Source organism: Salvelinus namaycush, chromosome 8 (genome assembly GCF_016432855.1).
Source record: "Salvelinus namaycush isolate Seneca chromosome 8, SaNama_1.0, whole genome shotgun sequence".
NCBI lineage: Eukaryota > Metazoa > Chordata > Actinopteri > Salmoniformes > Salmonidae > Salvelinus > Salvelinus namaycush.
This window is the reverse complement of record NC_052314.1, coordinates 47112283-47136554: the sequence shown is the minus strand read 5'-3', so window position 1 is coordinate 47136554 and position 24272 is coordinate 47112283. Positions and strand designations below refer to the sequence as shown.

Below are 24272 nucleotides of genomic sequence, written 5' to 3'. Positions count from 1 at the left end.
TCAAAAAAGCTGACTAGCATAGCCTAGCCTAACGGGACAGGGATATCATATAATATAATTTTCATGAAATCACAAGTCCAATACAGCAAATGAAAGATAAACATCTTGTGAATCCAGCCATCATTTCCGATTTTTAAAATGTTTTACAGCGAAAACACAATATGTATTTCTATTAGCTAACCACAATAGCGAAACACACAACCGCATATTTTCACCCTGTTTCCACCGCATAGGTAGCTTTCACAAAACCGACAAAATAGAGATAAAATTAGTCACTAACCAAGAAACAACTTCATCAGATAACAGTCTTATAACATGTTATACAATACATTTATGTTTTGATCGAAAATGTGCATATTTAGAGCTACAAATCCTGATTATACATTGTGAATACGTAGCATCGATTCACCAGAATCTCCTGAGATATTTTGGACACTCACCTAATCTGACCAAAGAACTCATCATAAACTTTACATAAAAATACTTGTTGTATGGCAAATGAAAGATACACTGGTTCTTAATGCAACCGCTGTGTTAGATTTTTAAAAATAACTTTACCATAACATACAGCTTGCGTTATTGCGAGACAGCGCTCACCAAAACGGCGGAGAATAGGACTCAACATTTTACACAGAAATACGAAATAACATCATAAAAGTTTTCTTACTTTTGTTGAGCTTCCATCAGAATGTTGTACAAGGAGTCCTTGGTCCAGAATAAATCATTGTTTGGTTTTAGAATGTCCATTTCTTCTGTCGAATTCGCGCCACAATGCTAGCCACGGTTTCTATCATTCCCATCCTCTCTTGACGCAAAGAACGGAAAACTCAATGTCCCAATAAAAGTTGAATAAACTGATAAAACTCGGTTGAAAAAACCTACTTTATGATGTTATTATAATATGTATCAAATAAAATCAGAGCCGGAGATATTCGCCATGTAAACCGAACGCTTTTCAGAACACAATGTCGAGCTCCGCCGCGCGCCTGAGAAGACAAAGAAAATTCCGGACCTGTCACTCCAAAAGCTCTTGTTCGGCCTCAGATCAAGCTAGACACCCCATTCCACCTTCCACTGCCTTTTGCCATCTAGTGGAAGGCGTATGAAGTGCATGCATATCGATAAATAAAAGCCAGTTGAATAGGCAGACCCTGAAACAGAGCCTCGTTTTCAGATTTTTCACTTCCTGTATGGAAGTTTGCTGCAAAATGAGTTCTGTTTTACTCACAGATATAATTCAAACAGTTTTAGAAACTTGAGTGTTTTCTATCCAATAGTAATAATAATATGCATATTGTATGATCTAGAAAAGAGTACGAGGCCGTTTCATTTGGGCACGATTTTTTCCAAAGTGAAAACAGCGCCCCCCTATTGACAAGAAGTTTTAATGTTAAAAAATACCTAAAGTTCTATTACAAAAGTAGTTTGAAATTTTTTGCCAAAGTTTACAGGTAACCTTTGAGATATTTTGGATCATTTTAAATATGCTATTGGACGATAAATTGATTTGGCTATTTACTCTACAGTACCAGTCAAAAGTTTGGAAATGCCTACTTATTCAAGGGGTTTTCTTTGTTTTTGGGATGAGTTGAAATGTTAAAATAATGTAGGAGATTATAACACAATAGATATGGCAGGAGAAAATCCAAAGAAAAACCAAGTGTAATTTTTTTTGTTGAGAGTTACCATGCTTTTAGAATGGAAAGTATAGGGGCAAACTGAATTCTAGCTCCCAGGATGCAATTCCTTTGGCTTCCACAGGGTGTCAGCAGTCTATGTTCAAGGTTTCAGGCTTGTAACTTCCAAAACGGATACCAATTATCAGTTTTAGTACAGGGACACAGTCTTGGAAATTCATGTTTGGACGCGCGATGAAGACCAGACGCACCTGCTAAAATCGGTTTCCTATTGAACGTACTTCTTTCTATGAGAAATATGATAGTTTGATTACATTTTAGGGTACCTGAGGAGTAAATAGAAACACATTTTGACTTGTTGAAACAAAATTTAGGGGTAGATTTTTGGATTCTTTTCTCTGCATGTTGAACGAGTGAATTACTCAAATCGATGGCGACAACTAAACTGACTTTTTGGGATATAAAGAAGGATTTTATCTAACAAAACGACACTACATATTATAGCTGGGACCCTTTGGATGACAAATCAGAGGAAGATTTTCAAAAAGTAAGTGAATATTTAATCGTTATTTGTGAATTTGCGAAACCTGTGCCAGTGTAAAAATATTTTGATGAGGGGCGCCGTCCTCAATCAATCGCATGGCATGCTTTCGCTGTAATAGCTAAATCGGACAGTGCAGTTAGATTAACAATAATTTAAGCTTTCAACCGAAATAAGACACTTGTATGTACCTAAATGTTTAATATACACAATTTGTATGATTATTTATTTGAATTGCGCCCCCTCCAGTTTCACCGGATGTTGTCCAGCTAGTGGGACTCCTAGCCCTAAGAATAACATTCAAAAAGTATTCAGACCTTATTCTAAAATGTATTAAATCTTTTTTTCCCCTCATCAAACTACACACAATACCCCATAATGACAAAGCAGAAACAGGTTTTTAGACATTGTTGCAAAAAAAAAAAATGAAATATCACATTTACGTAAGTATTCAGACCCTTTACTCAGTACATTGTTGAAGCACCTTTGGCAGCAATTACAGTCTTCTTGGGTATGACGCTACAAGCTTGGCACACCTGTATTTGGGAGTTTCTCCCATTCTTCTCCCATGCAGACCCTCTCAAGCTCTGTCAGGTTGGATGGGGAGTGTCGCTGCACCGCTATTTTCAGGTCTCTCCAGAGATGTTCGATCGGGGTCAAGTCTGTGCTCTGGCTGGGCTACTCAAGGACATTATAAGACTTGTCCCGAAGCCACTCCTGCGTTTTCTTGGCTGTGTGCTTAGGGTTGTTGTTCTGTGGGAAGGTGAACCTTCTACCCGGCCTGATGTCCTAAGCGCCCTGAAGCAGGTTTATATGAAGGATCTCTCTGTACTTTGCTCTGTTCATCTTTCCCTTGATTCTGACTAGTCTCCCAGTGTCCACAGCATGATGCTGCCACCACCATGCTTCACCGTAGGGATGGTGCCAGGTTTCCTCCAGACCTGACACTTGGCATTCATGCCAAAGAGTTCCATCTTGGTTTCATCAGACCAGAGAATCCTGTCTGAGAGTCTGAGAGTCCTTTAGGTGCCTTTTGGCAAACTCCAAACAGCCTGGCATGTGACTTTTTCTTAGGAGTGGCTTCCGTGTGGCCACTGTACCGTAAAGGCCTGATTGGTGGAGTGCTGTAGAGATGGTTGTCCTTCTGGAAGGTTCTCCCATCTCCAAAGAGGAACCCAGGAGCTCTGTCAGAGTGAACGTCAGGTTCTTGGTCACCTTGTTGACCAAGGCCCTTCTCCCCCGATTGCTCAGTTTGGCCAAGGGGCAAGCTCTAGAAAGAGTCTTGGTGGTGCCAAACTTCTTCCATTTAAGAATGATGGAGGCCACTGTGTTCTTGGGGACCATCAATGCTGCAAAAATGTTTTGGTACCCTTCCTCATATCTGTGCCTTGATACAATCCTGTCTTGGAGCTCTACGGACAATTCCATCCACCTCATGCTTGATTTTTGCTATGACATGCACTTGAATTTACCACAAGTGGACTCCAATCAAGTTGTAGAAGGATGATCTGTGGAAACAGGATGCACCTGAGCTCAATTCCGAATCTCATAGCAAAGGGTCTGAATACTTATCTAAATACTTTATATACAGTTGAAGAAATTTACATACACTTAGGTTGGAGTCAATAGCACTCATTTTTCAACCATTCCGCAAATTATAGTTTTGGCAAGTCGGTTAGGACATCTACTTTGTGCATGACAAAAGTACTTTTTTCAACAATTGTTTGCAGACAGATTATTTCACTTATAACTCACTGTATCACAATTCCAGTGGGTCAGAGGTTTACATACAAAGTTGGCTGTGCCTTTAAACAGCTTGGAAATTTTCAGAAAATAATGTCATGGCTTTAGAAGCTTCTGATAGGCTAATTGACATAATTTGAGTCAATTGGAGGTGTACCTGTGGATGCATTTCAAGGTCTACCTTCAAACTCAGTGCCTCTTTGCTTCACATCATGGTAAAATCAAAAGAAATCAGCCAAGACCTCAGAAAAAAATTGTGGTCTGGTTCATCCTTTGGAGCAATTTCCAAACGCCTGAAGGTACCACGTTCATCTGTACAAACAATAGTACGCAAGTATGAACACCATTGGACCACGCAGCCATCGTACCGCTCAGGATGGAGACGCGTTCTGTCTCGTAGAGATGAACGTACTTTGGTGCGAAAAGTGCAAATCAATCCCAGAACAATAGCAAAAGACCTTGTGAAGATGCTGAAGGAAACATGTACAAAAGTATCTATATCCACAGCAACACGAGTCCTATATCGACATAACCTGAAAGGCCGCTCAGCAAGGAAGAAGCCACTGCTCCAAAACCGGCATAAAAAAAGCCAGACTATGGTTTGCAACTGCACATGGGGACAAAGATCGTACTTTTTGGAGAAATGTCCTCTGGACTGATGAAACAAAAATAGAACTGTTTGGCCATGATGACCATCGTTATGTTTGGAGGGAAAAGGGTTAGGCTTGCAAGCCGAAAAACACCATCCCAACTGTGAAGCACAGGGGTGGCAGCATCATGTTGTGGGGGTGCTTTGCTGCAGGAGGGACTGGTGCACTTCACAAAATAGATGGCATCACAAGGTAGGAAAAGTATGTGGATATATTGAAGCAACATCTCAAGACATCAGTCAGGAAGTTAAAGCTTGGTCACAAATGGGTCTTCCAAATGGACAATGACCCCACTCATATTTCCAAAAATGTGGCAAAAGGACTTAAAACTTCTTATGTATAGGGGGCAGCATTTTCACGTTTGGGTGAAAAGCGTGCCCAGAGTAAACGGCCTGCTACTCAGTCCCAGTTGCTGATTTCCCACTCCCTGGTTGGATTATTCTCAGGTTTTTGCCTGCCATATGAGTTATGTTATACTCACAGACATCATTCAAACAGTTTTAGAAACTTCAGAGTGTTTTCTATCCAAATCTACTAATAATATGCATATATTAGCAACTGGGACTGAGTAGCAGGCAGTTTACTCTGGGCACGCCCCCTATCCATAACAAGTTAATTTAATCAATGTAGCAAAATGTGGAAAAAGTCAAGGGGTCTGAATACTTTCCCAATGCACGTTATGTACAGCAGATCCCCTTATAGTGTGACACTTTTAAATGTGCCTATTTAGAGGTCATGCAATTAAATATTCTTTCAAACAAAAACTATTTTTGTCAAAAGTTTATATTAACGAAGGAAATACAAGAAATAGCAGTACAGATGGATAGCAATAAAAACAGTACCAAAGAGGCACATAATAAGTTAGAGGAATAACAAAAAGAAAATTAGGAACTTATTTGGAACGATCAAGTATAATGTATTATAAATAACAAAGCTAATTGGATGGAAAATTGTGAAAAATGAACCAAATTATTGTTGAATCTTCAACATAAAAATGCTACCAAACATTATTTACAGAAACCTACAGTCATCCATGATTCACCAATTAATATTTTGAAGGAGGAAGCAAAGTACTTTAAGCGTATGTTCTCTTTTCAGTCTCCTCCATTTCCACTAACTGAAGTTAACTGCAAGTAATGATTTCCTGAATAATAGTGTAAAATTAACAGTTGTACAGAAACACTTGTGTGGGGGCTAAATTGCAGAGGAGGAACTTGATGCAATTAAAGCCTTTAGGCCAGGGAAAAGTCCAGGGCTGGATGGCATACCAGTTGAATGTTAAATTATTTATCTACTCAAAGATCTACTTTTATCATGTTTTAATCACTCCTACAAAAATGGTAATTCATCAGCTACTCACCAAGAAGATTTGATTTCCCTATTACTGAAACAGGAAAGATAAGTAAGTGTATGGTAAGGATAAAAATCCAGTCTTAAAAACTTGAGGTCCCTTACACTTCAGTATTGAGATGCAAAAATCCTAGCAAAATGCATAGCACAATAGAAATAAAAAGATTTTGCCAGATATTATTCATCCTGATCAGACAGGTTTTTTTTACATGGAAGATACATTGGAAATAATATAAGACAAGTATTTGAAACAATAAAAAAGGAATTATATTTATGGTATTATAGGAAAGGTGGAGTTATGTCTGTTATGTGCAGTTAACAAACATACCGTATATGGAAATGTTTTCGCTATCCAAAATTACAACCAACTGATTTCAGCGTTAGCACAAAAATGGAGGGGGCAAGTAGAAGGCGGAGAAGGTAGGGAGAAGGTAACTTGTTATAAAAGAGAAAAATTGACAACACTTTTTTAATAATGTTTTTTACTTGAGGACCGAATGATGAACAATACAGGTTGCAAAATTTTAGATGTGCACATGGTTTATGAATTTGGGGGGGGCCCGTCAAAGTCCAGGACCCAGTTGCACAGGGCGGGGTCGAGACCCAGGGTCTCCATAGCTTAATGACAAGTTTGGAGTGCACTATGGTGTTAAATGCTGGTAGTGCCCTCCAAACTCGTCATTAAGCTCGAGACCCTGGGTTTCGGCCACGCCCTGTGCAACTGGGTCCTGGACTTTCTGACAGGCCTCCCCCAGGTGATGAGGGTAGGAAACAACATCTCCACCCCGCTGATCCTCAACACTAGGGCCCCACAAGGGTGCGTTCTCAGCCCTCTCCTGTACTCCCTGTTCACCCATGACTGCGTGGCCAATCCAGGGTTACTCCAAGCAGTTTAGTCGTCTCAACTTGACCAATTTCCACATTATTTATTACAAGATTTAGTTGAGGTTTAGGGTTTAGTGAATGTGTTGTCCCAAATACAATGCTTTAAGCTTTAGAAATATTTATGGCTAACTTATTCCTTGCCACCCACTCTGAAACTAACTGCAACTCTTTGTTAAAACCTGTTTGGGCTGCAAGCCCGACACCGCCCACAATATGACAACATCCAGCTCAAAGTGCAGGGCGCGAAATTCAAAAGCTAGTTTTTAAAAATATTTAACTTTCACACATTAACAAGTCCAAGACACCAGATGAAAGATAAACTTCTTGTGAATCAAACCAACATGTCCGATTTTTAAAATGTTTTACAGGGAAGACAAAATATGTACATCTATTAGCTAACCACGTTAGCAAATGACACCACTTTTCTAACTCCATCAGTTTCTTACTCCATCAGGTGCTATCACAAATTCGACCAAATAAAGATATAAATAGCCACTAACCAAGAAACAAATTCATCAGATGACAGTCTGATAACATATTTATTGTATAGCATATTTTTTTTCGAAAAATTTGCATATTTCAGGTATAAATCATATTTTACATTTCAGCTACAAATCAGAAAGTGCACCGAAAGCAGCCATAATATTTACAGACACCAACAGACACCAACGTCAAATAGCTTATTACTCATCATAAAACATTTCCGAAAAATATATAGTTTGCAGCAATTGAAAGATAGGCAACTTGTGATTCCAAACAATATTTCCGATTTATTAAATGTTTTACAGCGAAAACAAAATGTATCGCTATATTAGCGTAGCCACAATAGAGAGACACATTTGGGCGCCCACGACCCGTTCACATGCACGACAGATATATGAAATAACATCATAAAATGAGTCTTACTTTGGCTGATCTTTCATCAGAATGTTGAAACAGGCGTCCTCTGTCCAGATGAGTCGTTGTTTCGTTTCAGAATGAGAAATATCCCTGTTCATTTACCATTTCCAGTAGCCGTGGCCCAACGTAAACACAGTCATACGACGGAACACGGCAAAACTCCCGAATAAAGTTTCAATAATCTGATTAAACTATATTGAAAAAACATACATTACGATGATATGGTCACATATATCCCAAAAAATTCGAGCCGGAGACGTTAGCCGTTCGTTAGGAAGGCAAAACAGAAGTCCATCCCACTTCCTTCAGAATACCGGAAGTGGGCGCTCAGGTCAAAGAAATAGGTTTTTTTCCACCACAGACCAAGAGGAGCAAAAAAAATTCTTCTCTGACATCCTCTTTACACCAATAGGAAGGCGTATAGACTGTCAGCAGACTCCTAGGTGTTAAGACCATGTATAGGCATCAGATTGAAAAGACATTTCACTTCCTGGTCAGGAAAAGTGCTGCAGAAGGACTTGTGTTTCACTCAGAGAAATAATTCCAACTGTTTTAGAAACTAGAAAGTGTTTTCTATCCAAAAAGAATAATAATATTCATATTGTACGAGCAAGATTTGAGTAGGAGGCCGTTTGAAATGGGCACGATTTCACTGGCTACTCAACACTTTGCCTTGCAGCCATAAGAAGTTATGTGTTGCAGTCATTTCAGTCGCTGTAGTAGCTGACGTGTATAGTGTTGAGTCTTCCACATACATAGACACTGATTTTCTTAGTCAGTGGCATGTTGTTAGTAAAAATTTAAAAAAGCAAGGGGCCTAAACGGCTACCCTGGAGATTTCCTAATTCTATCTGAATTATGTTTGAGAGGCTTCCATTAAAGAACACCCTCTGTGTTCTGTTAGACAAGCAACTCTTTATCCACATTATAGCAGGGGGTGTAAAGCCATAACACATACGTTTTTCCAGCAGCAGACTATGATCGATAATTTCAAAAGCTGCACTGAAGTCTAACAAGACAGTCCCCACAATCATTTTATAATGAATTTCTCTCAGCCAATCATCCGTCATTTGTGTAAGTGGTGTGCTTGTTGAGTGTCCTTACCTATAAGCGTGCTGAAAGTCTGTTGTCAATTTGTTTACAGTGAAATAGCATTGTATCTGATCAAACACAATTTTTCCAGAAGGTTACTAAGGGTTGGTAACAGGATGATTGGACAGCTATTTGAGACAGTAAAAGGGCCTTTACTATTCTTGGGAAGCGGAATGACTTATTTAAGCTTCCCTCCAGGCCTGAGGGCACACACTTTCTAGTAGGCTCAAAGTGAAGACGTGGCAAATAGGAGTGGCAATATCGTCTGAATTTTATCGATGGCAATTTGAATGCGCAGAGATATCGTGACGAGATCCTGAGGCCCATTGTTGTGCCATTCATCGGCCACCATCACCTCATGTTTCATCATGATAATGCACAGCCCCATGTCGCAAGGATTTGTACACAATTCCTGGAAGCAAAACATTTCCGAATTCTTCCATGGCCTGCATACTCATCAGACAGTCACTCATTGAGCATGTTTGGGATACTCTGGATCAACATGTACGACAGTGTGTTCCAGTTCCCACGAATATCCAGCAACTTTGCACAGCCATTGAAGAGGAGTGGGACAACATTCCACAGGCCACAATCAACAGCCTGATCAATTCTATGCAAAGGAGATGTCGGGCTGCTCACGAGATACTGACTGGTTTTCTGATCCACACCCCCTACTTTTTTTCAAGGTATTTTTTCAAGGTATCTGTGACCAACAGATACAGGTATCTGTGACCAACAAGGTACCTGTGACCAACAGTCTGTAGACCAACAGTACTGTAGAACGTACATGTAAAATGAAAAAAAAAGAAATAGAAACCTGTTTGAGCAACTGTGGAAGAGTTCAGGTACTGGTGGACACATTCTGGGCCAGATGGTGCAATGAATACCTCAACACGCTGCAAAGCCACCAGAAAGCAAGCGACCCAACCTCAAGGAAGAAGACATTGTTCTGATGATGGACAATCAGGCAAGAAATAATGAATGGCCAATAGGAGTCATTGTGAAGGCTCTTCTGAGCAAAAGATGGAATGGTCAGGAAGGTGGAAATTAAAGTAATCCGACACAATGTCTCCAAGACCCATGTCAGATATCGCCCTTCTCTTGTTCCCTGAAGATAAGTTTATGTGAATATGTTAGAAGTGGTATCTTAAAAGATGCCAGGCGGGGAATGTATTGCAACCTTTTAATAGATTAATTTCAGTTTGTCCCCACCTAGTGGTGATTGTCATCATTTCACTTCCTGTTTTTACCATAGAAGGAGAATGTGACAGTGAACTCACTTGTACACAATACCTTGCAGTGTTCAGGCTAACTGCTATTTATCCATTTCCATCCCTTTGTTTTTGGCCCTTATAGTGGCACTATCAGCAAGTAAACATAATTCTAATATTATCTTTACATGTGTATCATTATTTTGAGAAATATGTAACTTCATACAACTTTTGTATGTGTTTGGAAATCGCTAGCAATTGTAGCATGGCCCTCATTCAAAATAATCTAGCATAGCCATTACAGGTATTAGCATTTTGTTTAGTTTCATTAGCTCAGTCTAGCTTAGCTTAAAAGTGAACTTTGTTTGTTGATTTGCTGTGCATAGATTGTTATATATGTATTTGCAGTTTCACACTTTTCTGCATTAAACCTGTCAAAAGACAACAACACCTGCCTGTTCCTTGAAGGGCTTAAGTGCTGGTAAGAGTTTAGCTGACTGTTTAACTCAACATACACTCCTTGGGAGTACAGCTTAGAGCAGTGGTTCTTAACCTGGGTTCGATCGAACCCCAGGGGTTCGGTGAGTCAGTCTCAGGGGTTCGGCGGAGGTCAAGACACACATCCGACTCATATGATTCGTGATGACACGCCCCGCTTGGCCATCATTGGCTGCAGGTGATCACGCTACATCGCTTGGCCTATCTGTGCTGCAGGGAATTTGGTGCGCTCAGTAGTCGACTTGTGACTGTCGTGATGGTACGTCTTGTGATTTCTTTCTTAGTATTTTAATCCCTTCATACTTACTATGTCGAGCAAAAAAAGAAAGTGGTCGGACGAATATGTACAATATGGATTCACATGTATAACGGAACGTGATGGGAGTCAGCGTCCTAACTGCATGATTTGCAATGCCGAGTTGAGCAATTCTAGTCTAGCACCAGCACAACTAAGAGAACACTTCTTTAAGCTGCATGGAGATGGAAAATACAAGAACACAACGCTCGCTGAATTCAAGGTGAAGAGAGCCAGATTCGATGAAAAGGCTACTCTGCCTGTTCTCGGCTTTGTACCCATCAACAAACCGATCCTCACAGCATCGTACGAAGTTGCTTACCTGATCGCAAAGCAGGGCAAACCACACACCATTGGTGAAACACTCATAAAACCAGCTGTGTTGAAGATGGCGAATATCATGCTGGGAAAAGAGGCTGAAGTTAAGTTATCCCAAATTCCTCTTTCAAATGACACCATCAGCGACAGAATAGAGGACATGAGCAAAGACATCTTGGCTCAAGTAGTTGCAGATCTGATTTCAAGCCCGGCAAAATTCAGCCTTCAACTCGACGAGACCACAGACGTTTCCAATCTAAGCCAGCTTGCTGTATTCGTGCGCTATGTGAAAGACGACGTGATAAAGGAAGATTTTTTTATTTTGTAAGCCTCTTTACAACAACAACTAAGGCAGCCGATGTGAAGGAACTTGTGGATGACTTCTTCAAAGACAACAATCTTTTGTGGGATATGGTTTCTGCAGTTTGTTCGGACGGAGCTCCAGTCATGCTGGGAAGAAAGTCTGGTTTTGGTGCGCTAGTGAAAGCCGATGCACCACACATCATTGTTACGCATTGTATTCTGCACAGGCATGCGTTGGCAACAAAAACCTTGCCTCCAAAACTGGCAGAAGTATTAAAAATTGTAGTGGAATGCGTGAACTATGTGCGAACTAGTGCTCTGAGGCACCGCATCTTCAGTGAGCTGTGTAAAGAAATGGGCTCTGAATTCGAGGTACTTTTGTACCATTCTAACGTTCGGTGGTTATCCCGGGGACAGGTGCTGAATCGTGTTTTTGCCGTGCGTGTGGAATTAGCCCTGTTTTTGCAAGAGCACCAACATTTTCATGCAGATTGCTTCAAAAATTCTGAGTTCATTCTCATTTTCGCGTACATGGCTGATATCTTCGCAGCTCTCAATCATCTCAATCAAAAGATGCAGGGCGGTGGAGTCAACATCATCGAAGCGGAGGAAAACCTGAAGGCTTTTCAAAAAAAGCTACCGTTATGGAAACGACGAACAGAGAACGATAACTTCGCAAACTTTCCCCTGCTGGACGACTGTGTAAGTAAGATCGAAGATGTATCTGGAATCGGAGACATTTCTGTACCCGCGGAACTGAAGCAAGCAATTGCCACGCACTTAGATGAGCTTGCAAAGTCTCTCGACGGATACTTCCCTACAAGAGAGTCATATCCAGCATGGGTGAGACAGCCGTTCACGTTTAGTGTTGAGACAACAGATGTCAATGATGAATACCTCAATGAAATCATTGAAATTCAGCAGAGCCAGGTTCAACAGCAACTCTTCAGAACAACAACGCTTTCAACGTTTTGGTGTCAACAAATGGTAACGTACCCTGTTATTGCTAAGAAAGCTCTGGAGATTTTCATACCGTTTGTTACAACATATCTTTGCGAGCAATCCTTTTCGAGGATGCTGGACATAAAAACGAAGAAAAGGAACAGACTTTGTTGCGAAAATGACATGAGAGTGGCACTTGCCAAGGTGAAGCCGCGCATTTATGAACTGGTCTCTGAAAGGCAACAGCAGAAGTCACACTGATTTGCAGTAAATATTCATTATTATGTTTTTGGTTTTGTGTGAAAATCATGTTTTGATGATTTTGTTCTTTGAACACACGGTGTTGATGTTGATGCACGGTTCATTTTGTGCACCAGTAAAATATATACCTATGTTTTGAATTTAAAAAAATCCTATTTTATTTTTCCAACTAAGAAGGGTTCGGTGAATGCGCATATGAAACTGGTGGGGTTCAGTACCTCCAACAAGGTTAAGAACCACTGGCTTAGAGTTAGAACAGTACAATATATGAAAGAGAAAGATCATTTTATTTAATAATTGGCAGCCAAGCAATGATCATGTCATCAGCATTAAACAAATAAACTGTCTATTTATTGGAAATGTGCATGATTATCTGCACTTAACCACCATGTGAAGTTCATAACTTATTTCATCTGCCTATATACTCTTGATGATTTTCCACGTGGTGATGGTAGGCCTACAACGTTACATATAAACGCGTGACTCTACGCTTACTTCGATATGATGGTTATTATATCAATATTTGCGCATAAAGGTGTTTCCACAGCAATTGTCACAATCAATTTCACAGACCAAAATATTATCCACCCTTGTGTAGTGTATTTTGTTTTGTCAACATTAGGACATTTTACCCACAAATGTCCTAATTCCTTCAGGCCTGTCATGACTACTTTTCAAATCAAATCAAATTGTATTTGTCACATGTGCCGAATAAAACAGGTGTAGACCTTCCAGTGAAATGCTTACTTACAAGTCCTTAACCAACAACCAACAATGCTTTAAGCAGTTAAGAAAACAAGTGTTAAGTAAAAAATAGAAAATAAAAGTAACAAATATTTAACAGCAGAAGTAAAGGGGATTATATACAGGGTCACTCTACCTACGTTTACAGAGTCAATGTGCGGGGGCACCGGTTAGTCGAGGTAATTGAGGTAATATGTACATGTAGGTAGGTAGGTAGAGTTAAAGTGACTATGTATAAATAATAAACAGAGTAGCAGCAACGTAAAAGAGGGGTATGGGTAGCCCTTTGATTAGCTGTTCAGCAGTCTTATGGTTTGGGGGTAAAAGCTGTTAAGAAGCCTTTTGGACCTAGACTTGGCATTCCTGTACCGCTTGCCATGTGGTAGCAGAGAGAACAGTCCATGATTAGGGTGGCTGGAGTCTTTGACAATTTTTAGGGCCTTCCTCTGACACCGCCTGGTATAGAGGTCCTGGATGGCATGTATGGGCCGTACGCACTACCCTGTGTAGTGCCTTGCGGTCAGGGGCCGAGCAGTTGCCATACCAGGCAGTGAAGCAAAGAGTCAGGATGCTCTTGACGGTGCAGCTGTTGAACCTTTTTGAGGATCTGAGGACCCATGCCAAATCTTTTCAGTCTCATGACAAATCTTGTCGTGCCCTCTTCACGACTGTCTTTGTGTGTTTGGACCATGATAGTTTGTTGGTGATGTGGACACCGAGGAACTTGAAGCTCTCAACCTGCTCCACTGCAGCCCCGTCGATGAGAATGGGGGCATGCTCGGTCCTCCTTTTCCTGTAGTCCACAATCCTCTCCTTTGTCTTGATCACGTTGAGGGAGAGGTTGTTGTCCTTGCACCACATGGCCAGGTCTCTGACCTCCTCCCTGTAGTCTGTCTCATCATTGTTGATCAGGCTTTACACTGTTGTGTCATCGGCAAACTTGAAGATGGTGTTGGAGTCATGCCTGGCCATGCAGTCATGAGTGAACAGGGAGTACAGGAGGGGACTGGGCACGCACCTCTGAGGGGCCCCCGTGTTGAGGATCAGCGTGGTGGATGTGTTGTTACCTACCCTTACCACCTGGAGCCGGCCCGTCAGGAAGTCCAGGATCCAGTTGCAGAGGGAGGTGTTTATTTTCAGTGTCCTTTGCTTAGTGATGAGCTTTGAAGGCACCATGGTGTTGAAAGCTGAGCTGTAGTCAATGAATAGCATTCTTACACAGGTGTTTCTTTTGTCCTGGTGGGAAAGGGCAGTGTGGAGTGCAATAGAGATTGCATCATCTGTGGATCTGTTAGGGCGGTATGCAAATTGGGCTGGGTCTAGGGTTTCCGGGATAATGGTGTTGATGTGAGCCATGACCAGCCTTTCAAAGCACTTCATGGCTGCAGACGTGAGTGCTTCGGGTCGGTAGTCATTTAGGCAGGTTACCTTAGTGTTCTTGGGCACAGGGACTATGGTGGTCTGCTTGAAAAATGTTGGTATTACAGACTCAGTCAGGGACAGGTTGAAAATGTCAGTGAAGACACTTGCCAGTTGGTCAGCGCATGCTCGGAATACACGTCCTGGTAATCCGTCTGGCCCTGCGAATGTTGACCTTTTTTAAGGTCTTACTCAAATGGGCTACAGCAAGCGTGATCACACAGTCGTCCGGGAACAGCTGATGCTCTCATGCATGCTTCAGTGTTACTTGCCTCGAAGCGAGCATAGAATTAATTTAGCTCGTCTGGTAGGCTCGTGTCACTGGGCAGCTCGTGGCTGTGCTTCCCTTTGTAGTCTGTAATAGTTTGCAAGTCCTGCCACACCCAACGAGCGTCAGAGCATGATAAAATCTTAGTCCTGTATTGGCGCTTTGCCTGTTTAATGGTTCGTCGGAGGGCATAGCGGGATTATAAGCTTCAGGGTTAGAGTCCCGCTACTTGAAAGCGGCAGCTCTACCCTTTTGCTCAGTGCGGATGTTGCCTGTAATCCATGGCTTCTGGTTGGGGTATGTATGTACATACTCTCTTGCTACAGCTTATCATGAGATACTCTACCTCAGGTGAGCATAACCTCGAGACTTCCTTAGATTTTGTGCACCAGCTGTTGTTCACAAATATACATAAACCGCCACCCCTTGTCTTACCAGAGGCCACTGTTCTATCCTGCCGAAAAAGCTTTAAACCCACCAGTTGTATGTTATTCATGTCGTCGTTAAGCCACGACTCGGTGAAACATAAGATATTACAATTTTTAAAGTCCCGTTGGTAGGATATACGTGATTGTAGTTTGTCTATTTTATTATCGATTGATTGTACGTTGGCTAATATGTCTGATGGTAAAGGTGGATTACCCTCTCGGCGACAGATCCTTACAAGACACCTGGAACTTCGTCCTCGATACCGCCGTCTCTTTCTCCTGCGAATGACGGGGATGAGGGCCTTGTCAGGCATCTAAAGTAAATCTTTCCCGTTCGACTCGTTGAAGAAAAAGTATTCCTCCAGTTTGGGTGAGTAATCGCTGTCCTGATATCTAGAAGCTCTTTTTGGTCATAAGACACGGTGGCAGAAAGATTATGTACAAATAAGTTACGAATAACGCAAAAAAACATGCAAAGTAGCACAATTGGATACGGGATCGTGAAACAGCAGCCATCTCCTTCAGCGCCATTCTCTCAAGTATGCCTCAGGTAATTCATCCGCATTAAATGGTTGGATGGAAACCTGGTTATAGAGACTGTTCTTCTCCCCAAAACCATTTAATACAATTCCCACTAATTTGTCTACACTTGTTAACAGGACTGAAAATACTTCTATGTAATTATAGTGTGTGACTGGACAACATAAGCGTCAAAATATACAACCGATACACACATCACACACTGCTTTTTCCTTCCTTCCACAGGAGACTGACGACCATTGCATTCAGCGACATGAACCCGTTTCCTTTCAGGCTGCTCCGTCAGAGACGGGCCCTGCACCTTCAGTGTGTGCATGTACAGTTGAGTGAGTTGGAGCGTATCCAGAGGAAGCTGGGTAGAGAGCGACGCCAGCACAAGGACAGGGAGGGGGCCACATGAGCTCTGGATAAAAGGCTCTGGCCAGATTCCAATCGGAACTTTTACCCCCTGCCTCCTGTTACTCACTTATCCCAGTAGATATTGTCGGTTTGTAATTTCTTGTTTGATGTTTTCAATGTTCATGTTTTATTGTCACGTGCATAAATACAGTGAAATGCCTTTCTTGCAAGCTCTTTCCCAACAATGCAGTAATCAATATCAATAGTACTATAAAAATGTATAAAGTAGAATTTAAAAAAGACGAGAAATAGAAATTAGAACACGAGGAAGCAAGTAAGCTATATACAGGGTCAGTGCCAGTACCATATCTACAATGCCATATTTACAATGTGCAGGGAGTGGTAGGGGTAGATACATCGCGCTCCAAAAGTGTTGGGACAGTGACGCATTTGATGTTGTTTTGGTTCTGTACTCCAGCACTTTGGATTTGAAATGATACAATGACTGACTGCGAGGTTAAAGTGCAGACTGTCAGTTTAAATTTGAGGGTATTTTCACCCATATCAGGTGAACTGTTCAGAAATTACATCCATTTTTGTACATAGTCCCCCCCCCCCATTTTAGGAGACCAAAAGTATTGGGACAAATTCACTTAATTCACTTAGTTAAACAGCTGCACCACCGAGAGCATCCTGACCGGTTGCATCACCGCCTGGTATGGCAACTGCTCGGCATCTGACCGTAAGGTGCTACAGATGGTAGTGCGTACGGCCTAGTAAATCACTGGGGCCAAGTTTCCTGCCATCCAGAACCTATATACTAGGCGGTGTCAGAGAAAGGCCCGAAAAATTGTCAAAGACTCCAGTCACCCAAGTCGTAGACTGTTCTCTCTGCTACTGCATGGCAAGCGGTACCGGAGCGCCAAGTATAGGACCAAAAGGCTCCTTAACAGCTTCTACCCCCAAGCCATAAGACTGCTGAACAATTAATCAAATGACCACCAGGAATATTTACATTGACATCCCCCCCTCCATTTGTTTTTACACTGCTGCTTCATGCTGTCTATTGTCTATGCATAGTCACTTTACCCATACCTACATGTACAAATTACCTCGACTAACCTGCACATTGACTCGGTACTGGTGCCCCCTGTATATAGCCTCGACAGACACTATGAAAGCTTAAAACAAGATTATTCATCCCAAAGGATCGAACAGCTGAACAGTCAAAGACATGGTTCCACCAGTGGTGGTATATATGGGTGATTCTGCAACTTCGGACACTTTGGCCCGACAAGCATTCAGAAATTAAAATGTATCGAAACACCATTTTACCAGTATTATAATCGTCTGTGATTTGTCTAGAAATAATATCTGATAATGGCTGCGATCGTACTACTCAGGAATTGATATATTTTCGTAATTTTTCTCAGACAGCCATAGACAAATTTCCATCACATCATTAAACATCCATTTTAGTTGAAAATGAAATATCATACAATTATTTCTTATACATTTGTACATTAACTTTCATTGAATATTATTTGAAAAGGATTTCCTCAAATTAATAATTCAACACAATGCTTGAATATATAAACTTGCCTTTGTGACAGTTGAAAATATTTACTTATCATTAAAAAAATAAGATATTTCCACCAAACCTTTTTGTGAGATTATGATAACAACCATATGATTTCCCTATCTAAAACAAATCAATCAATGTAAATTATACATAATATACTAATTTACCTAAAAATGTGGGTGTGGTGGAAATGACATCGATGTAAAAAAAACTTGAAAGCAATATTTTATTGCAAACATTTTGAACAACAACCACTGTAGAACATTTAATTAATTTAAGAAAAAGTAAGATTCCAAAAGTGGGCAGAGGTCAAGGAAGTAGGCCAGTGTTTTTGAGAGATGAGCCCAAATTGCAGAGGGGTCATCCGCATAGAAGAGCTCAGTGAGCAAAGTGAAACTGTATCATTTGTGGTATGTTCAACACAGGTGTGGAGGGTCACCTGCATGTGAGAATCACCAAAGTGAACGGCCTGGATTTCACTGGTGTATTTACACAGGTAGTTCTCTCTTTGGCACAACTTTGGTTTTAGAAGTGGGGGGGAAATAATTATTATAATTTGTTTTATCCAGTTGGATAAACACTCCAAACAGCCTACCCGACCGCTCGGAGGTGTCTGCATGGTCCTAAAGCACACCGTTGACTCATTTTGTATCACATTCAAATGATAAAACTGGAGGGGACAAAAATACAATTTCAGAATGTGAGGGGGACATTCATCTCCAATGAAAGTTGCACCCCTAAGTTCTCTGCACAGTCAATATGCACAATGATCTCCTCTTTCCACAGATACTCTTTTAAATCTCTCAGTTTGGAGTATTGGTGTCGAATGTTGTACATGTGTTTCCCCAACTTCTCTTTCAATCCTTTGGAGAAGTCCTCCAGTAGAATATGGAGGTGCCGGGCCTCCCGGGTGGCGCAGTGGTCTAGGGCACTGCATCGCAGCGCTAGCTGTGCCACCAGAGTCTCTGGGTTCGCGCCCAGGCTCTGTCGCAGCCGGCCGCGACCGGGAGGTCCGTGGGGCGACGCACAATTGGCCTAGCGTCGTCCGGGTTAGGGAGGGTTTGGCCGGTAGGGATATCCTTGTCTCATCGCGCTCCAGCGACTCCTGTGGCGGGCCGGGCGCAGTGCGTGCTAACCAAGGGGGCCGGGTGCACGGTGTTTACTCCGACACATTGGTGCGGCTGGCTTCCGGGTTGGAGGCGCGCTGTGTTAAAGAAGCAGTGCGGCTTGGTTGGGTTGTGCTTTGGAGGACGCATGGCTTTCAACCTTCGTCTCTCCCGAGCCCGTACGGGAGTTGTAGCGATGAGACAAGATAGTAATTACTAGCGATTGGATATCACGAAAATTGGGGAGAAAAGGGGGTAAAAATAAAAAATAAAAGAATATGGAGGTGCCACACACCTTTTATTATATTGTCAAATGTACAGTGAACTTCTCCATGTTTCCCTCTTTGTTTTTCCTTCTCTCTCTCTTCAGCTTTATTTTTCCACTCAATCCACCATGTCTGCTCACCAGCATCAAAGGCAAATGTTTAAGCTCTTTGGCTTGGCAAAGGGAGAACTCTGTGTACATGCACTCTTTCTTCAGGTTCTCACAGCACAAAGACTTAATAAGGTTTGATTGTTGCTGCAGCTGATCACTTGTGATGCTGTAGTTTGTCCACCATGGACTGGAGGTTGGCGTTGGTTTTGCAGAGGCATGTGTCCCTATCCTGGATTGTTGGCTTGACAACCCAAAAATACGTATTTTAAAGAATTCATAGTAGGACATTTTAACCTCTGAATATTCCCTCTTAAAATCCTGATAATGGTTCTGAATTGTGCCATTCAAGAAGCGCTTCTGCTTTTTTTTCTTGTTCCTCGTTAGTGTGTCCTTTCTCCCAATTGTTGCTCTACTGTTGACATCATGTTCATAGAATCTAGTGATTTTCTCTTCTGTGGCTGTGCTAATTATGTTACACTGCTTTTTCCTAGAGTATTGCCTGTTTTCATTTGCTCTCATTGCTTTTGCTGAAAATCCAAATTCTCTGTTTGCAGCTTTGACCAGGCCATACTTTCTCAGGATGTTGCCTCTGAGCATTTTTGAAGACACTTGTTTGTTGTTGGCACTGCACATTTTTGATACTTTTGCTTTAACTCTGCAATGATGGCATTTTGAAACAATAAAATCCTTCTCAAGATCTTCAGAGTTCCCTTAATTTTCTGTTTTGTCTTTGTCTTTAGGGAATCTTGTCTATCCATTTTCTTCATCAGTTGCTCATACCTTTTTTGTATTTCTTAGTTTTCCGTTTAGCTTTATCAAGTTTGACATTTGTCATGCAAAGATCTCTATGTTTTTGAGCGACCTCTTCCAACCTTTTTCCTTCCAGCAAGTATTAGACTTCTCATTCCTGTTGCAGATGATGAGGAAGGGGTATCAGGGCGTGCATCAGGGCAGGTAAGATGGCCTCATGTTCTGGCTGCAAGTCATCTGGTGACAAAGGTGTTGTGTTGCCTGATAGGTAGGTCTCCATTGCAACTGTTCTCTTTAAAATCTGTCTTCTATTCCATTGGTTGCATTTCCATTGCCATCTCTTTGTTCTCGCTTTGTAAGTTCAGAGATAGATATCATTTATCCTTTCTATTTTTTCTTCCAGTATCTCTCCCTGTCTTTTTGCAGATGTTCCTGGTATCGTATAGGATCATTTTATATTCCGTTTTTATGTCTATGACCTCTATGCTGGTTTTTGTGGCATCTTCTAAAAACAAAGAAAAATACTACTTACGTTTTCCAGTTCTGCACACCTTGGAGAATTTTCTAGATTAAAGTAATTTAAAACATGATTAAATAAGCCTAAAGTAAAAAATAAAAAAAATAAAAAAGTAATAACATTTGATTTGTCATTTCCACCACGTTCTATCATTTCCATCACAGTTAAGTTTGTGATGGAAATGACTGTGATGGAAATGACGCTTCTGCTGTTTTTGGAGAAAAATGACATGCTTTGGCCAGTATTACAGCTAGAGTATGGTTTAGACTAAATAAATCAAATATATTTTAAAAATCTAAATTCTAACACAAATTACAGAATTTGTAGCCTGTTTGGAAATGACTGACAATAAAATATGCTCTACACAAGCAATATTTACCTAGATTTTTCTTGAACTTCTGGACATCACATCTGGAACAACTGTCCTCTGCAGCCATGTGCGTCAGTGTCGCAATACGTTTCCATGGTAACTCAATTAACATTCTCTTGACAAAACTTTATTAATGAGGAATTTGCCCTCAGTGGTGGAAATGACACCACTACCAAAGGACAGGTATATTTTGTGTAAATAACAATATAAAGGGCATACTCACAATAAATATTGATATAGATTTTATTTAATTTACTCTTTCTCTAGAAGATAGCATTACATTAATGTGTAATTATTCATGTTTTCTCATAGAAAAACATAGTAGAAGCTCAAAAGTCTGTGTCAGGGACAAGGGCAAAACAGTGAAATTGAGGTATAAAATGCATCTGAAAAGTAGCTAAAATACTTGATAGAGAGGTGTTGAAAAAAATATGGGGTGATTGTAGTTTGAATTTAACATATAAAGAATTTTATAAAATCCCCAAAATTGACCCTGTGGACATAAAAGTTCCCGTAGTTGCAGAATTACCCATATAGCCCAATTTGGTGTCGAGTCTCCTCCTTCTCGTGAAACATTGCATCTTTATTGCTAGGCAGGAAATTAAGTGATATGGGCAATACACTGTTCCTTCTCCCTTAATGTGACCTGAACTGACCTCGACCCCCTTCATCACTAATCTACGGCTCTCTCCCCTTATCAGTGCTGCCACGTGATCATTTTCCCTACACTCAGTACATTCCAAACGTAATTGCACTGATCATATACATTCCTCCTACAGATACCCATTCACTTCTGTTGTAGACCCTAGACTATGGCACCCCTCATGTCTCTAACTTAACTGATGATTAATAATATTTAAAGTTTAGAAATCCGAACCCATCAATGGCATATCATGTTCAATTTCAGCCTACTAAAAAGTGTGTGCCCTCAGGCCTGGAGGGAAGCAAACGTAATTCTGCTATCTAAGAATAGTAAAGCCCCATTTACTGGCTCAAATAGCTGACCAATCAGCCTGTTACCAACCCTTAGCAAACTTCTGGAAAAAAAATAGCATTTGACCAGATACAATGCTATTTTACAGGAAACAAATTCACAACAGACTATCAGCACGCTTATAGGGAAGGACATTCAACAAGCACAGCACTTACACAAATGAATGATTGGCTGAGAGATGTTGATGATAAAATATTTGGGGGGGGCTGTTTCGTTAGACTTCAGTGTGGCTTTTGACATTGTCGATCATAGTCTGCTGCTGGAAAAACATATGCGTTATGGCTTTACACCCCTGCTATATTGTGGATAAAGAGTAACCTGTCTAACAAAACAGAGGGGGATCTTCAATGGAAGCCTCTCCAACATAATCAAGGTAGATTCAGGAATTACCTAGGGCAGCTGTGTAGGCCCCTTACTTTTTTCAATATTTACTAACGACAAAGCCAGTGTCTGTGTATGCGGATGGCTCAACACTATACACATCAGCTACTACAGCGACTGAAATGACTGCAACACTTAACAAAGAGCTGCAGTTCGTTTCAGAATGGGTGGCAAGGAATAAGTTAGTACTAAATATTTCAAAAACTAAAAGCATTGTATTTGGGACAACACATTCACTAAACCCTAAACCTCAACTAAATCTTGTAATGAATCGTGTAAATTTAGCAAGTTTAGGTGACTAAACTGCTTGGAGTAACCCTGGATTGTAAACTGTCATGGTCATTCATAAAACGGTAGCTAAAATGGGGAGAAGTCTGTCCATAATAAAGAGCTGCTCTGCCTTCTTAAGAACACTATGAACAAGGCAGGCCCTAGTTTTGTTACACCTGGTCTACTGTTCAGTAGTGTGGTCAGGTGCCACAAAGAGGAAAATTACAATTGGCTCAGAACAGGGCAGCACGGCTGGACCTTAAAAGTACACGGGGAGCTAGCATCAATGATATGCATGTCAATCTCTCATGGCTCAAAGTCGAGGAGAGATTGACTTCATCAACAACAAGAAGTGTTGATTCCCTTCCTGGTTATTCCCATCAACTGTACCAAACAGAGCGATCAATGGGTCTGGGGCTAGAACTCTATCAAAGGCCTTAGATAAGTAATCAAAAATGAGAGCCCAGTAAGCATGTAACTTAGGGCATGTCCAGAATAAGTGGGTCAACGTCCCCTCATCCTGCTTGCACCTCTCACACAGTGGTGAGGTGTCCGGGAATATTTTAAGCAGTTTTACTTTTGAGTAGTCTAACCTGTGTATCACCTTAAAACCTGTCTGGCACCGGGGTTCCGCTAGCGGAACTCCTCCCACATTCCACTGAAAAGGCAGAGCGCGAAATTCAAAAAATATTTTTGGGAAATATTTAACTTTCACACATTAACAAGTCCAATACAGCAAATGAAAGATACACATCTTGTGAATCCAGTCAACATGTCCGATTTTTAAAATGTTTTACAGCGAAAACACCACGTATATTTATGTTAGCTCACCACCAAATACAAAAAAGGACAGACATTTTTCACAGCACAGGTAGCATGCACAAAGCCAACCTAACTAACCAAGAACCAACCAAACTAACCAAGAAACAACTTCATCAGATGACAGTCTTATAACATGTTGTACAATAAATCTATGTTTTGTTCGAAAAATGTGCATATTTGAGGTATAAATCAGTTTTACATTGCAGCTACCATCACAGCTACCGTCAAAAATAGCACCGAAGCAGCCAGAGTAATTACAGACACCAAAGTCAAATACCTAAATACTCATCATAAAACATTTCTGAAAAATCGATGGTGTACAGCAAATTAAAGACAAACATCTTGTGAATCCAGCCAATATTTACGATTTTTTAAGTGTTTTACAGCGAAAACACAATATAGCATTATATTAGCTTACTACAATAGCCTACCACACTACCGCATTCATTCATCAAGGCACGTTAGCGATAGCAATAGGCACGTTAGCGATAGTGAATAAACCAGCAAAAGATATTAATTTTCACTAACCTTCATAAACCTTCATCAGATGACAGTCCTATAACATCAGGTTATACATACACTTATGTTTTGTTCGAAAATGTGCATATTTAGAGCTGAAATCAGTGGTTATACATTGTGCTAACGTAGCATCTTTTTCCCAGAATGTGCGGATATTTTTATGACACTCAACTATTCTGACCAAATAACTATTCATAAACGTTACTAGAAAATACATGTTG

At 40.9% G+C, this 24272-nt stretch overlaps 1 protein-coding gene across 1 annotated transcript in view; it reads left to right on the top strand.

Moving 5' to 3' along the window:
* Positions 1 to 17037, top strand: part of LOC120052161 (TBC1 domain family member 2A-like) — a 45776-nt gene extending 28739 nt beyond the window's left edge. The window contains exon 11 of the mRNA XM_038998993.1: positions 16251 to 17037. Coding sequence (XP_038854921.1) covers positions 16251 to 16425 — 175 coding nt within the window. The 3' untranslated portion in view covers positions 16426 to 17037. The remainder of the gene's footprint in view (positions 1 to 16250) is intronic.
* The last annotated feature ends 7235 nt before the right edge of the window (positions 17038 to 24272 follow it).